The sequence below is a fragment of the Branchiostoma floridae genome, chromosome 11 (genome assembly GCF_000003815.2).
Source record: "Branchiostoma floridae strain S238N-H82 chromosome 11, Bfl_VNyyK, whole genome shotgun sequence".
NCBI classification, from domain to species: domain Eukaryota; kingdom Metazoa; phylum Chordata; class Leptocardii; order Amphioxiformes; family Branchiostomatidae; genus Branchiostoma; species Branchiostoma floridae.
This window is the reverse complement of record NC_049989.1, coordinates 827,503-842,977: the sequence shown is the minus strand read 5'-3', so window position 1 is coordinate 842,977 and position 15,475 is coordinate 827,503. Positions and strand designations below refer to the sequence as shown.

At 38.9% G+C, this 15,475-nt stretch overlaps 1 protein-coding gene across 1 annotated transcript in view; it reads left to right on the top strand.

The window, feature by feature from the left end:
* Positions 1–15,475, top strand: part of LOC118426103 (eIF-2-alpha kinase activator GCN1-like) — a 65,808-nt gene that overhangs the window by 23,837 nt on the left and 26,496 nt on the right. The window contains exons 22-39 of the mRNA XM_035835362.1: positions 3,320–3,413; positions 3,563–3,682; positions 4,129–4,327; positions 5,169–5,485; positions 5,718–5,798; positions 6,611–6,754; positions 7,083–7,210; positions 7,501–7,690; positions 7,927–8,163; positions 9,526–9,720; positions 9,861–9,957; positions 10,482–10,631; positions 10,973–11,094; positions 11,614–11,908; positions 12,991–13,211; positions 13,816–13,884; positions 14,212–14,350; positions 15,204–15,400. Coding sequence (XP_035691255.1) covers positions 3,320–3,413; positions 3,563–3,682; positions 4,129–4,327; positions 5,169–5,485; positions 5,718–5,798; positions 6,611–6,754; positions 7,083–7,210; positions 7,501–7,690; positions 7,927–8,163; positions 9,526–9,720; positions 9,861–9,957; positions 10,482–10,631; positions 10,973–11,094; positions 11,614–11,908; positions 12,991–13,211; positions 13,816–13,884; positions 14,212–14,350; positions 15,204–15,400 — 2,995 coding nt within the window. The remainder of the gene's footprint in view (positions 1–3,319; positions 3,414–3,562; positions 3,683–4,128; positions 4,328–5,168; positions 5,486–5,717; positions 5,799–6,610; positions 6,755–7,082; positions 7,211–7,500; positions 7,691–7,926; positions 8,164–9,525; positions 9,721–9,860; positions 9,958–10,481; positions 10,632–10,972; positions 11,095–11,613; positions 11,909–12,990; positions 13,212–13,815; positions 13,885–14,211; positions 14,351–15,203; positions 15,401–15,475) is intronic.

Below are 15,475 nucleotides of genomic sequence, written 5' to 3'. Positions count from 1 at the left end.
AGTCTGGAAATCTTGCACCAGGAATATTTTACTTGCACCAAGAATCAGCTTCTGGTTCAAGAATTTCTTCCTTCCTAAAGACAGAGTATTCTTACACCAAGAAAATGTTTCTTGCATTGAGATTCACTTTCTTGAACAATCATTCATGCTGTCAAATACTTCAAAACAGCAAATCCCTAAATAGTTAAAAGCAACTACAAAAATGTTAGAAGAAGAAATCTCAACTAATTATATGTATAGTATAGGAATGTTTATTACCACATTCTTACATAAAATTTATGAAGTATGCATGTATGCATCAGTAACAGTCTTTGAATGGGAATACTTTTACGATGACAGTACCGAACAAACATTAATAATTATGGTAGAATTTATTACTAATAGTAATTTACTATAATAATTTATAACCAATAACCAAGGAGCATATTAATTACTTTACATTCAAATTGCCGATTACTCCTCTCGATATACGTACAAAAAGAAAAGTCTCAAATTCAGTACCCTTCTTAAAGCATTTACAGCAATATTACTGGCAGTGTAGCTGTTTTGTAGCCAAATATGCTAAGGCCATAATTTATAAACTTCGATATAACTATTCCATATGGTTGCAGAGTATCACATTCCAAAATAGAGCAAACTCTTGCAGTGTGAACTTTTCATTCTTGACATTAGGTATGGTCAAAATCTCCAGACACCTGGAGAAGAGGTATAAAGACCTTTGTTACTTTGCAGTCTTACACAAACAACAAAAAAAGGTATCAAGTAAACAAGTTTGAATAATATATATCAACTGCAGTAATGCACTGTACTGTATATCTATTTTTTTAACCCACTGGTGACACCTATAGATATGTATGTTTACTTGATACTGTAGTGAAATTTGTTTTTGAACCGAAATACAGCAGACTAACCCTGTGATTTGAAATGGAATCTTCCAACGACATATTTTGGTTCAACTAAGTCATACAATGTGCACATAGAATTTGACAGCCAAAAGGTGGATATATCTATGGATACAACTCTTGCCTCTCCATATATACTGCTTTGTAAAGATTCTGTGCCTTGTTGCTTTTGAACCCAATACTTAAGTCTATGCATGGACTTCTTTTATCTTGAAGTATTTCAAGGTGGGGGAGGGGGGCACACTTACCTTATCCTTGAAGGCTTCATATCTGGTTCCCAGCTGTTTCTGCTGCATAGTTGTTGATTTTTAGCAAATTGAATCCAGTCCCCAATGCCTCACATGATCATGGTCCCTTTTACTTTACTTTTGACTGTAAAACTGGCACGAGTCATCAACTAATACAAAGAGTAGTGAACTGAGCTGCTGCAACTGTCACTCTGTTCAAAATGGAGATGGGGTAGCCCAACTGTACTCTGGGATACGGATCAACCAATCAAGGGTTCAGAAAAAGTCACATGACCAGAGAGGCTAGAAAAACAAGAAATGTTAAGAACTATTTTCTTATAACTGTTCAAAATAGAGATGGACAACCAGGGGTAGCCCAACAGTACTCTGGGATACGAATAAACCAATCAGGAGTTCAGAAAAAGTCACATGACAAGATAGGCTAGAAAACCAAGAAATGTTTTCTTGTTACCAAGACTGATTCTTAACAAAGACACCAAATGGGTTTTGATTTGAGGAAAGCAAAGTTTAACATAACTTTGAAATAAACATAGCTTGGTCACCAACAGAAATTTCAAAAGAAAGGTTACCATACTATTCAACTAAATGTTATATCTTACAACTACCTCTAGGTGCCAAGAACCCAAAAAATTATCTTGTTTTTCTTAATCAAGAAAGTTAAGAAATATATTCTAGTATATCTTAAACATTACCAAGAAAAACAAGAAGCATCTTCTTAAGCTTTTTGAATAAGGAAAACAGGGGTGGTTTGGGCCACAGGGGTCAAACCATTTAATTAGCACATTAAAGAATTTTATGCTAGTTGTAATTTTTTGTTTTTATTTCTTCATCTTATGATTTTTCATACCTATATTTGATCAAGTAAGTGAAGAAAAGAATTCTTGTATCTTCTTAAACATAACCAAGAAAATCAAGAATTATCTTTCTTAAACTTTCTGGATAAGGAAAATAAGAACATTTGTGAATTTTATGCTTGCCTTATCTTGTTTTAGAATTTCTTGTTTTCTTCTTTTTCTTAACATTATTTGGTCAAGAAAGTGAAGAAAATGTTCTTGTATCTTCTTAATTGTTAGAAAGAAAAACAAGAATCATCTTTCTCAAACTCCCTGGATAAGAAAATCAAGAAAAGTCAAGAATGTTCTTCTAGCAAACCAAGATTTTACGTAGAATTTGAAAAATGACAAGATTAAAGATCTTACGGTTAGAATCTATGGAATACTCTGGTTGACCTTAGAGAAAATGAATCTTATGGGAAGATTAAAAAATAAAGTTTTTCTTAAATTTCTAGAAAATTCTTGTTGGCAAGTATATTAATAGAAATACTTTCTTCACTTAAGAAAAAATAGAGAAAACTCTTTCTCCAAGAACTAACATACAGAGATTTTGCAGAGGGTTTCTTACTTTCCTTGAATTTTCTGTACCGAAGAAAATCTTTCTCTCCATAAGAAAACAAGAAAAATAAGAAAAACCATTTTTGGTAGTGCATTGGCCAATCAAAAGGAGCGAAACATATGCCAGAGCAAAGGGAATAAGTACAGACTGCAAGGGGGGAATGGCTCCTTCTGTTAACATTGGTAATGAGTTTTGTTGTTCTAAAAAGCCAAAGACAGCAGTGTTTCGAATATTTTTTGTGGAAATTTCAAAATGCAATCTGTAATCTTACAAATGTATGTACCAAAGAACAAATGTGAATTTTCAGAAATTCGACAACGGAATTCACACGACGTGTATAGTATCAAGGGATCTATGCGTCATACAGGAGTTTGCAATTTTGAGTAGTCTATATGATAATAATGTTAATGACCTGCCTGTTCCTCGGTGTACCTGGTGTCATAACGCCTGGTCCTTTGCTATAACCACCTCATAAAACCACCTCGTTCGCTTCGCTCACTCGGTGGTTTCATTCGGTGGTTATAGCAAAGGACCAGGCGTTATGACACCATATACACCTCGGGCGGGTCATTAACCCTTAATTATTTGTCGTGTCAATAAAGATTGTTCATTTATTATAGCGGGATTAACAAAAAATGAAAAAGTCTACAGTAAACTTACTGACAAAGGAAAAAAGACCTGCCCTTCATCCATACATTGTTCAAATAATTTTTCAATGCTTTGGAATCAGTAGTCTTGTTAAATGTTTATTAAATAAGTCTTTTCATTTCGTTTTAGTGCAACTTTACAAGACAGCAGCAAGGGTAACATCAAAAGGGAGAACAAGGCTTATTCTTATGAGGAACAACTGATTGAAGAGGAGCTCAGAAAGGTGAGATTTCTTTTTCAATTCAAGAAGAAAAATGTAAAGAACACATTTTTGCTGTGAATCTGAGGACTAGCAGTTTGCATGCTAACTGAAAAGAGTTGTACTGTAAGGAATGGTCTTTGTTCTCATTTCACTATGCTTTTGGCTCACAGGAACTGGAGAAGAAGGCAACCAAGGGTGCTAAAGCTAAGCCTCAACTAACCAAGAAACAAGAGGAAGCTCTAGCAGCAGAACTTGGGAGAGAGTCGGCCATCAGAACCAAGCTGCTCCAGGTCACTTTTTCTTCCTTGATCGTGTCAAACATTGTAATTTCTGTGTTTACAGATCATAATAGCACAGCATGTACAATACATTAAATTGTATACCGTGATAAAGCTCTCTTGGAGACCATTAATTACATATCCGCTTCGCTCCCATTGGAGCATAAAGATGGACGAAGCTTTTCCAGCCCTTCTTGTCTTGGGCCATCCATCCAATCTGCCAGGTCATTTGTGCTGCCTTTGGAGGAAAACTAGCAAGTTTTTCCAAGGGTTACAAGGACTCTTCTAAATCATCAAAAATGAATGTAATACAGGTAGTGCATACATACCTTTAATGGTTTGCCATCATCACTTTTTTTTAACAGTTCATCCTTATAGAATGAAGTGTTTTTATGAAATACACAAAAATATAGAATGATGTGTTTTTATGAAATACACAATGTACTCCATCTCTTTAGCTGGATGATGTCCTGGTCAAGGCTTCGTCTCTACTACAAGCTTCCATTGAGGGGAGCCCGTCAGCTCTGCGGGCCCACATCAACACAGTCTCCAAACTCCTGCAGCCTCTCCTGCAGTCACCACTGGCAGCTCCTCGAGTCATGCCTGTCCTGGTCAGCCTGAGAACAGCTGTGTTTGATAAGGACACAGAATATTTAGGTGTGGCATGTTTCATGTCTCATTGTGTGGTTAGTGTAGTGGAGAAAGTTGATTCGTACGGAATCCCTTAACCTACTGTATATAATAGCATGAAAGCTCATGTGTGTTGGTATAATCCATATTGAAGTTTTTAACTGTCATTCAACACAAGAAATTGCTCACCTTGAATTTTTGGTCGCTCATCCGTCGACCTTTTTTAGGAGAGGTGATTCATTTACTCTGAGGTGAGCAATTTTTGTGTTGAATGACAGTTAAAAACTTCAATACTGCACATCATGATGTAAATGGAAGATCTGGACTGGCTGTATATGTTATATAGGGCCCAGTATACCATAGCATCAACAGAGCACAATAAAATTGTTGTCATAACAGTTCATGCTGAATTTGGAGGGGATCCATTTGTCTTACAACTAATGACTACAATTCCTGCCATGAATTTTAGGCTAATAGTAATAGCATGATATTACAGTACTATTGAAAATTTACATACATATTGTATACCCCTACATTCTACACTCCAACACACTATGTTACAATTTTAACACTTTATATCCGTACACAAAATAAAGCGCTTACCAACAAGCTTTCGATCAGTCCTCTGATCCTTCTCAAGTTGTAATGACCAAAAACATCCGGAACAGAAGTGTGACGTCAGTAAAGGGTCAAAGGTGCTAGGCAGTGTTAAAATTGTCACATAATGTTTACTTCCGTCACAGATGAACTTACATTCAACTCCAACACACTGTTTACATGCCAAAATACAATTTAAAGCTGAAATGTTAACTGGAACATTGTGCGTTGGTTCTAAAAATTGTCCCGTTATTTTCTGGCTATTCTACAGGAACTTTGATAGCATATACAACGCTAAGACTATCTGAGCCTGCTGCCATTGTGGACCCAGCTTGGTGTCAAGAAGAGCTTGTTCACATGGCTGCCCGAGCTGTTCAACTTCTTCACCTTCAGACTGTTCCATCTGAAAATAAAAGCAGACTTTTGATTGGTCCCCTGTCTGCGCCGAGATTTGCATACTTCTTCCCTTTGCTGAAATATGTTCTACAAAATGGAGGGTCCAAAATCAAAGGTGACCTGGAGGTCATGGGAAAGGCTATTGAAGTCATCGAGGAGCACACAAGGTTGAGAGGAGCAGAGGAGGATGAGGTAATGCAGTATCATTGAATTAGTTTTCTAATAGATGCTTGTTGTAATGGTTGTTTTCACTGCGATTGAGTATTTCATTTGTTGGGTTGTGGGTTGATACAAACATTTGTATACTGTACATCTTTCCTCTCACTAGGGTCACTTGTTACAATATTTTACTGGGACATCCAGATATAATTGGCTTTTGATTTTTGTTTTGATTTATTCAATAAATGAATTGTCAATATCACAGAGTGGCCCGGCTTTACTGCCTCGTGAAGAAATGTTGCAACTCCTGTGCAATGTCATCGGAACCTCCGGGCTGGAAATGCAGGTAGGATGTTCAGTTTTCTATGTCTAATATTTTTGAAATGATGAGATGGGTAATATATCTCTGGTATAAAATACACCAGATGATTATTATAACCACCATCTGGCACAACAAACAGCTTTTCTAGTTACACTTACAATCATGTACATGTACATGTATGTTAGCAGTTGAAAGATACTACATGACTTGTATGATTGTATTTTGAATGCAAAAGTCATCATTGAATTTTTGCTCACAGCGTCATGAAATGTTCATGTGTTGTGATGGGTCAGATAGGTAATCATGAATTGTAACAGTTATTAACATCCCAAACCTAACTCAACCCTAAGGCACGATCTAGAGTTCTAGACACAGTTTTTCCTGATATCTGCAAGCCGATAGCTTGTCACCGACAGCTTTTTTCAGCCTCTAGATGGAACTGCAGATATCGCCGCCAAGATGTCAGCAAAATGTCTCCCGGAAAGTCCAGTTAAAAACTGGGTATTCGCCCGATAGCTTAAGAGGTGTAGTCATTCCTGATATTCTCATGTTTAAAAACACGCTAGTGAGATACAGAGAGAACATCATTTGATCTGTCATGAGCAGAAATGCTGACTGTTCTTCTGCCATTTTGAAAATCACGCGTATTTGTTATATGACTGCAATCCCATGTCCCGCCTCCTACGGTCTAGATCCCTCCCGACATCTCTGTCTGTCGGAAAACTGTGTCTAGATTGGGCCTAAAAAAAATCCCATCTGAAACCATGTTGAGTATGTATTTGATTAGCCTAATAAACATTGATTTAATTTGTTCATTTATTACGTCGGTCTTGCAGAATATTGCCAAGACTGTTGTGGCTGCAACATGCCTGTGTGCCAATGGTGATGTGGGCTGTACCACCTGTACCATGGGGGAGATTAACATTCTCCTGGAAGCCTTACAGGCCCCTGCAGCACCAGTGAGAGAAGCTGCCTTGGAGGTACACATTTACTAGTCATTGTTTGAAACTTCAAATGTCTGTTACAGTAGAACATACAACAGCTGGGATGTAATATTGCCACTGTTTGTATCAACTTTAGTCTTTGAGAAGCAATCAAAACTCAGAATTGGAAATGGCGTCATCAACAATGTTGAAAATCGTCTGATTGTGGTTGGCGTATGCGTAGTGTCGAATGTCTAATGTGGCAGACAAAAGGAAAGTGCTACATTTTGTAATGTCAGCAGGTTTCTGCCATGGTTAGTGGGATGAATACCCACTTGTCAGCAGGTGTGAAGAGTCCTGATGTTGTGATGTTTCCATTCTCCAGGGCCTGTCCACACTAGTCCCTGTCCTGCCCAGAATGGACACAGATGCTGATGCTACACTGAAGGTTGTACAGCGGGTCTGGGTGGCTAGGTATGACCCCCAGGAGAAAAACCAGGAGATTGCTACAAAGTGAGTCCTGTCATGTGACTTGGCAATAAACAGAGAAGACATGAGAATACACTTGCTGGATTAAGCGTAGTCATGTTTGGGACTGAAACCTTTCCACTGTAATGATGTATATCAACAGTAGAAGCATTAATTATTGTCACCAAGACGGACTATATGTACATAAACGTTTTTTTGGGTGGGTAACCTTGTTAACCAACCATGTTGTTAACCTCTGATGTAGGACTTTGAGTTAAGTCTTGCTCTGTGAGATAAGTCAGCAAAATGTTGTGGCACTTGTTGATCTGCCCCAGGCTGTGGGAGAGAGCTGACTGTGAGATGGACCCCCTGTTGTGTACCCTGATGTTGGAGGACATTGTTCACCATGTGGATGTCACCAGGACATCTGCTGCAGCTGCCCTGTCAGGTGCCCTGCAGCTGCACCCAGACATCACACCTGCTGTCATGTATCAACTGTTGGACCAGTATCAGGACAAACTGGAGGTAGGGAGAGTTATGGGTTATTTTCAACGTTTTCAAACGAAAATATGTACCTAAGCATAGAAATCAGAAAAGTTGGTCAATCATCCTTCACATAATTGTGTTGGTGCTTGTATGTACACCACAAATTTACATTGTAGGGCAAAAGAAAAAAAAGTCATAGACATTTAAGTGTGTATAAAACAGTAGAACAACATGATACACAATCATATTAACTTTAAATTTCTTACATTTTCCAGCTCCCCCCACCTGTCAAGGACAGTTTTGGTCGAATTATCTCGGACGAGGCTGTAGACAAGTATGAGGCTCGCTGTGGCATTGCTTTAGCTTTAGGCCAGATATCCAAACATCTGGGGAAGGACAAGGTTGCACCATTATTTTCCTTCTTTGTCCCTGATGGTCTGAATGACAGACACGTCAACGTCAGGAAGATGATGTTGGAGGCTGCGCAAATGGCACTGGAAGATCACGGGAAGGTGATTCACTACTTTATGCTTCTGGTTATCACACAGAATTATATGATGACTTAGTCTGTACATATGCATCATTTTTGCCTTGACCTCTGACCCCTCTCATTCTGATCTTGTTGTGTATTTCAGCGCGTACATTTGTATTATTTCATTTTGCTGGACTCCATGAAAAATACTGAAATTTAATTCACAGGATCACAAAAAATCCAACCAAACAGATTGAACACTGCACAAATAACATGTTACATTCTTCTTGCTGCATATGCACATGAAATACAGTGCAACTTACTACCTTATGTACGGCACTTACTGTGTTGCAGCTTCAATGGATTAAATGTATTCAGTAATGAAACCTTATTTCAGAAAACTTATATATTAACATTCATTACTGTAATACCACCATGTTTACTGCGATTTCTCAAGCGATACTAATTTGACAAATGATCAACGCATCATTTTCCACAGTTACATGTTGCTGGTACAGCGTACCTTTGCCATTTGTTCTGTGTATCTTTATTTGTCTCTGTTGTCATGCTAAAAACGTAATTTTGCTATGATCGTAAAACACTGCGGAATTGTGCAGAGAACGGGCACAAGGGGGGTTCCATAATATCGCCAGGAAGAAACACGGCCAAATTAACTGCCGCTATGTACCTTTATACAAACTCATTTGTTCCTGTCTTTCCAGTTAGTAATTGCACAAAACAAAAAAGCTGCACGTGCGTACATAAAGTCATAAGAAAACGGACGGATACTGTCCAGAATTATCATTTTACTGTTTCCCGTCACATCCGCTATATATGACGCAAAACACTACAGCTGGGGTAGAAATAAAACTGGCAGGGAAAATGGCGGTGTACGTTCAATGTTGCCCATTCAACCTAGATTGTTGCTATTATGGTTCTTCACATTTTTACGAGTTGTTGGTCACCAACAGAAATTTTAGATTGCTGTTGAATCATGCTCATCTTGTGCCGTGAGCACATGTGAGACATCGTGAAGTGTGGACACCTAGGGGCCTGTTAAGTCATCTACAAATCCGGCGCTGAACGTGACAGTATGTTTTTCCCATAAAGAGCTTGCTTGCCCTGAAAAGGAACTGAAAACTTTTGACCTTGTTGTCTTCGAAAGCATTATTATCAAAGCCTTTTTGACACATGGATGTCTGATGTGTGCACACCTCAAAAATTACTGTTGCTGCACATTCAAGTATATCTCATTAAATTCATCGCTTACATTTGTACATGTATTTATTTGGCAGTATTATGATAAGTGGTGGTAATATGGTAATGGTGTTACATTCAGTTGTTGTAATCATTCAACTGAAGACAACATGGAAGTAGAAGTGTACTTGTTTTTTCCTTTCAGGACTGTGTGTCAGAGCTGCTCCCTGTATTTGAGAAATTTCTGGCTGATGCTCCCAAGACTCGAGAGTATGATGCTGTGCGACAAAGCGTGGTGATTTTGATGGGATCGCTTGCCAAGCACTTAAACAAGGATGACCCAAAAATAAAACCCATAGTTGCCAAGTTAACTGAGACCCTATCAACGCCTTCTCAACAGGTAAATACACATGTTCAGAGTTGATATTTATTTTTAGATTAAGTAGACCAAGAGAGTTCTGTATTGTTCCCCCTGTAGAACCTTCATACCCAGCCAAGAAATTAAAAGTATCATAATTTTTTTCTCACGTATGCTTCCAGGTGCAAGAAGCAGTTGCCAACTGTCTGCCCCCATTGGTTCCAGCCATCAAGTCTGAAGCTCCAGACATGGCCAAGAAACTGCTCCGACTGCTACTGGGTCAGTTTTCTATGAATAAACATGTTGATCCTGTGACAACCACATATACATGTATATGTTGTTGTAAACAAATTACTGTTACTGTTCACAATTTTTTACGACATAGATGCATTGAAGTTACTATCACAGAATACATACTTAAAAGCTGGTTTGGAACAACTTTTCCTTGCAATATTTCCTTGCAAAGTAGCAACTTGTATCAGGTATGTTTAGTATGCGTTAGAAACTCCAGTTTAATTTCCGTAATAATTACTGTTATGAACGGAACTTTTTGTATCATAGTCATATGTTCTCCAGAGGTTATGACTTGGGAGGATAGTAGTGGCTGCAATTTCTCATGGCTGCCACCCTTCAGCTGTAAGAAATCACAGCCAGTACTCCCCCCATCTTAACCTATGCTTAGAGAATAATGACCATGACATTTACACTGTTATGTGCTCCTCCAATGCAGAAAGGCCTCAAGTTGCAAAGACAGTCACTGGTATTCACTAATCAGTTTAAACGTGTGCTTCTGTCATCTACAGAGTCTGAAAACTTTGCTGAGAGAAAAGGTGCAGCCTACGGTTTGGCAGGACTGATCAAGGGTTTGGGGATCTTGTCTCTGAAACAGTTGGATGTGATGACAACTCTGCAGGATGCCATACAGAACAAGAAAAACTTCCGACACAGGGAAGGTTGGTGTCTCATTTCATTCTAAGAACTAGTACTAGAACAGGCGTTATTCTGTAGTTTAGAAGATACTGTTACAGTAGGACAGTTACTGATTTCTATTACATTGTATCTGTTCCATATTATGAAAAATGAGATTTTACTAACTTAAAGTTACACAGTGACAGTTTTGAATTCTCACAGTTTTGTACTATAAGCTGAAGTATCTTAGTTATAATACCCGGTAAGATACCCTAAATAAATCTGATACTCAAAGGCACAAGTGTATAATTGAGTTGTGTATGTTTTTGGTAAGGTTAAATATTTTACATCTTGAATGTTGATGTTGCACAATTGAAATCTGCAGGTGCACTATTTGCATTTGAGATGCTGTGCACCATGCTGGGTCGGCTGTTTGAGCCGTATGTGGTGCACCTGCTGCCACACCTGCTGCTGTGCTTTGGAGATGGAAACCAGTATGTGAGAGAGGTGAGCCAGTCAACATCACTACTTTGCCTGGAATAGCACTTTTGAGGTCTGATTTCCAATTATTTTTGCCTCCCCCAATGAGGGAATTAAAAATTAAACATGTGATATGGAGTTTCCTGGGTCTCAGCTTTCCTCAGAGTCTAGAAAACTAGACAAGAGAAACAGTTGCTTTTTTTATTGTTTTCATTTTTGGGTAACTTTTTCAATGTTGCCAAGATGTAGCAAACTCAAATGAAAGAAACTCAGAATAACTGTGCTGGCATTACCATTTTAAATGACTGCCACTGCTGCTGTCAATCAATTGTTGTTGTTGGATGAGGGTGAATGTCATTTTGGGACTGCAATTAAACTGGTTACTGGTTGGATATAAACACAGCTGGTGGCTTGGGAGAGTGTCCTAACTAGTACTATTATATGTATGTTAAAGTGATGAATGTTAAAGTGATCTAATATGTTAAAATGAACGGGACTGTTTGAATGTCCTCTGACAGCAGGTGGTTGCTTGTTTGTTTATTGTAGGCTGCAGATGATACAGCCAAGGCCGTCATGTCCAAACTGAGTGCCCATGGTGTGAAGCTGGTCCTCCCTTCCCTGCTGGCTGCCCTGGAGGAAGACTCCTGGAGAACTAAGTCTGGTTCTGTGGAGCTGCTGGGGGCCATGGCGTATTGTGCACCCAAACAGCTGTCCTCCTGTCTCCCCACCATTGTGCCCAAACTGATCGACGTCCTGACAGACTCCCACACAAGGGTACAGAATGCAGGAGCACAGGCACTGAAGCAGATTGGGTCTGTCATCAGGAACCCTGAAATTCAAGGTCAGCTCAATAGTTAATATGATCTATGTGAACGGTCATAAATTTGTAGTCTGAAATTTGGAAAATTCAAAGAACATTGTAATTTACCACTCGCTCTGATTGAAATGTGCAAATTAGTGATTTTAGGTTCGAAAAATAAATCAGCTCATTTTCCAGTCAAACCTTCCTGATTGTTAGGAAAAATTCCTCTGTCAAGGATAGCCAAGATATGACAACTTAACAGACGAATAACAGTCAACAATCCTTGTTTCTTTAGAAAGCCAGAAAAACTGTAAAGCGTCACAAAAATTTGTAAGTCTTATATATGGCTAATAAAATGGTACCGTGGTAACCATCTAACTTGTGGTGGTAAGGTTTGTTACCAAAAATGGCAAAAAGCATAAACCTCCTTATGCAGGCTCCAAGATCGGTGACAATAGCGATCTGACATGATGTATCATGAGATCGCCTGGGTTGTTGGCTTTGCCTGACAAACAATCATTCTGGGAACTGAACTGTTACAATTTTGGCTACTACATATATAGGAAGTCTTCATGTCTTCTCAGGTGACAGCTATTTATGAGGGGTTGGAATCCTCCCATAGCTATAATTTCTTCCAAAGCATCAACTTGGGTACAAAACTGGACCAATTAGAAAATGAACAGATTATACTGGCACTACGGCCTCGGGCGTGCACATATTTCGAGGCTTATCGGTCCTAGAAAATAGCAAGATCAACATAGAGGAGAGTTGGTAGTCATTTTTATCAAGTTTCTACAGTCAAACTACAGGTGTTGTGGGAAAATAAAAGAAGCAGTGGTATTGTCTGTTCCATATCAATTCATAAAGGCTGGTGACAGCATTTGGTACATTTTAATGAGAAGGAGCCTTACATGTACATGTAACTAGGAGGAACCAAGTTGGAAGTTAGAGACTGTGCATATTGGTTACCAATGTATTTTTTCCTTCCGTGTTATCTCCTGTCATATGATTACTATAGATAAAAGGCCATGTCATCTTGTAAAAATGCAAAAATTCGTATAGCATCTCAAAATAATTATAGATACCACAAAGATAATATATGTTTTTTTGTCTTCTTGTAGCTATTGTACCTGTACTTCTGGAAGCAATCAGTGACCCATCCCACAAGACAGCCATGTCCCTACAGGTCCTGCTGGAGACCAAGTTTGTACACTTTGTGGATGCTCCTTCCCTGGCCCTGATCATGCCAGTAGTGCACAGGGCGTTTGAGAACAGATCAACTGAAACCAGGAAGATGGCATGTCAGATCATCGGGAACATGTATTCACTGACAGATCAGAAGGTGCATTTATATCACAGATTAAGGGAATTTATAAATGATAAATGAGTAACACTAACCAAGTTAAACTTAGAAATTGAAAGAGGTACATGTTTTACACACATTATGTACATGTACACTAGTGCTGGCCATGACAAAGGCATCAAGTGTTTATGCAAACTTCTGCAAAACGTTCCACAAGATTTTGCAGAACGAAGGTAGTAAGTTCAGTAGAATTCCACAAGTTCCAAAGTTAGATATAGAATATTGACATTGATAAATAATTTAATAATAGATTTGATAGAAGTTGTCTGATGAAGCCTTCAAGTGTTTTCTGACTGTAGCAGAATAAATACTTAGATAATTCTAAAATATGTAAAAAAAGAATTGGTTTCGCTAAGTGTAGCCTTTACAGAGATGCATAGGAGTTTGTGCCCAAAGTAAGATGCGTCTGAGAAAAGTGATTTCAATGTACTTTTATGAGACATAATGTTCTGTTACCGGATGTCGTGGAGCCCCTACGACCACTGAGGTTACGGGCTGTGAGTGAGTGAGTGAATGAATGTTCTGTTGGCACAATGGGAAGAATGTTCTTGATCAGCTTGTGACATGTTATTTTTGTATGCAGGACTTGGCACCATATTTACCATCTGTCACACCTGGCATGAAGCAAGCATTACTGGACCCTGTCCCTGAGGTAAGGTGCACATGTAAACACCAGAGCATGGTACGAGAACATGTAGACAGACCTCAAACACATGTCTGTCATTCATGTGTTTTATAGTAAACTGGTGAATTTTTGGAAATCAAACTTATATTCTTATCTTTGTTTGAATTGAAACATTCACAATATATGTAGAGCACCAGGCAACGGATGCTGGTGTCGTGCACCACACATACATGTATATTCGATATTGAGCTCTGAGATACTTTGAGATACGAGACTTAATACATGCATAAAGGTTCTAATAAAAAAGCAAAAAAAAGGTTAACATTTTGGTTTGTAAACCTGTTGTTTCCACAGGTGAGAAATGTTTCTGCCAGGGCCCTGGGTGCTATGGTGAAAGGAATGGGAGAGGCCAGTTTTGATGATCTGCTGCCTTGGCTGATGGAAACACTGACATCAGAACAGAGCTCTGTGGACAGGTCAGGAGCAGCACAAGGTAATGCAGTAAGCTACCAGAGGAACCTGCCATGGTACAGGCATATCTACCTGCATGTACATGTACATGTGGTTTTAGATTGTGAGATCGTGTGGCATAACAGCAGCTTGTTTGACAAAGAACCTAGAGGTCCTGGGGTTGAATCCTGCCTTGTTGTTGATCTTGTTCCTTTGTGAACGTCACTTTTTACACGACCTACCTCACTTCACTCGGGTGAAAATGAGTGCCTATCTTCAGTCAAAATATCTCATGACTTTGCACTGAACTGACTGAAATAACCAGGGATTTGCTGCACACTTTGAGATCACATACATGTACAGTCCAGATCAGGGTGCAGTAGTCACCATATCAGTTTCCAGTGCTACCATGCTTGTTTCAGACTTTTGGACATTCTTGTGACAAATTTGTGGCATTTTGTGTGTTCATTAGTGCGAAATAAAGTATTTAGTACATGTAGTTACTTTCATTGCCATGCAAAGCAACAGATCGTCAACGTTGACATACAATGTAGCTTGGAACATGGTCCAAAAATATGTTCCAGAGGGAAGCTGAGTTAGTTGACACAATTCTTCCTTCTGTTTACTTAAAATCGCCCAACAAGTCTAAGAGAGACAAACTTTCTACACCAAAGTTACAGAACCTTATTTAGAATCGAACAATTCACGTCCGAAATTTATGGGAGCCTCCGTTACAATGTATACATGTATGTACATATATGGCATGTATATTAGTATTTTGGTGTATTATAACACAAACTATCTAGACTTGGTGAGATCAGCTTGAGTGCTTATTATAAAACTAAGTTGAATTTTTATCATATGGATCACCATGGAGATTTTTTCTGTAAATTCAGGTTTAAGTGAGGTGATGGCAGGTCTGGGCACTGCCAAGCTGGAGGAGCTCATGCCAGACTTCTGCAAGATGGCGGACAACGAGGAAGTAGCGCCACACATCCGGGATGGCTACATCATGATGTTCATCTACCTCCCGACCACCTTCAGGGAAGACTTCACGCCATACGTGGGACCGATCATTCCTCCCATTCTGAAAGTAAGCTCAACATTCATAGTCCAAGCAGACCACTGATACTTCCTTCAAAGTTCTAAATCTGTGTTGGAAAAATAT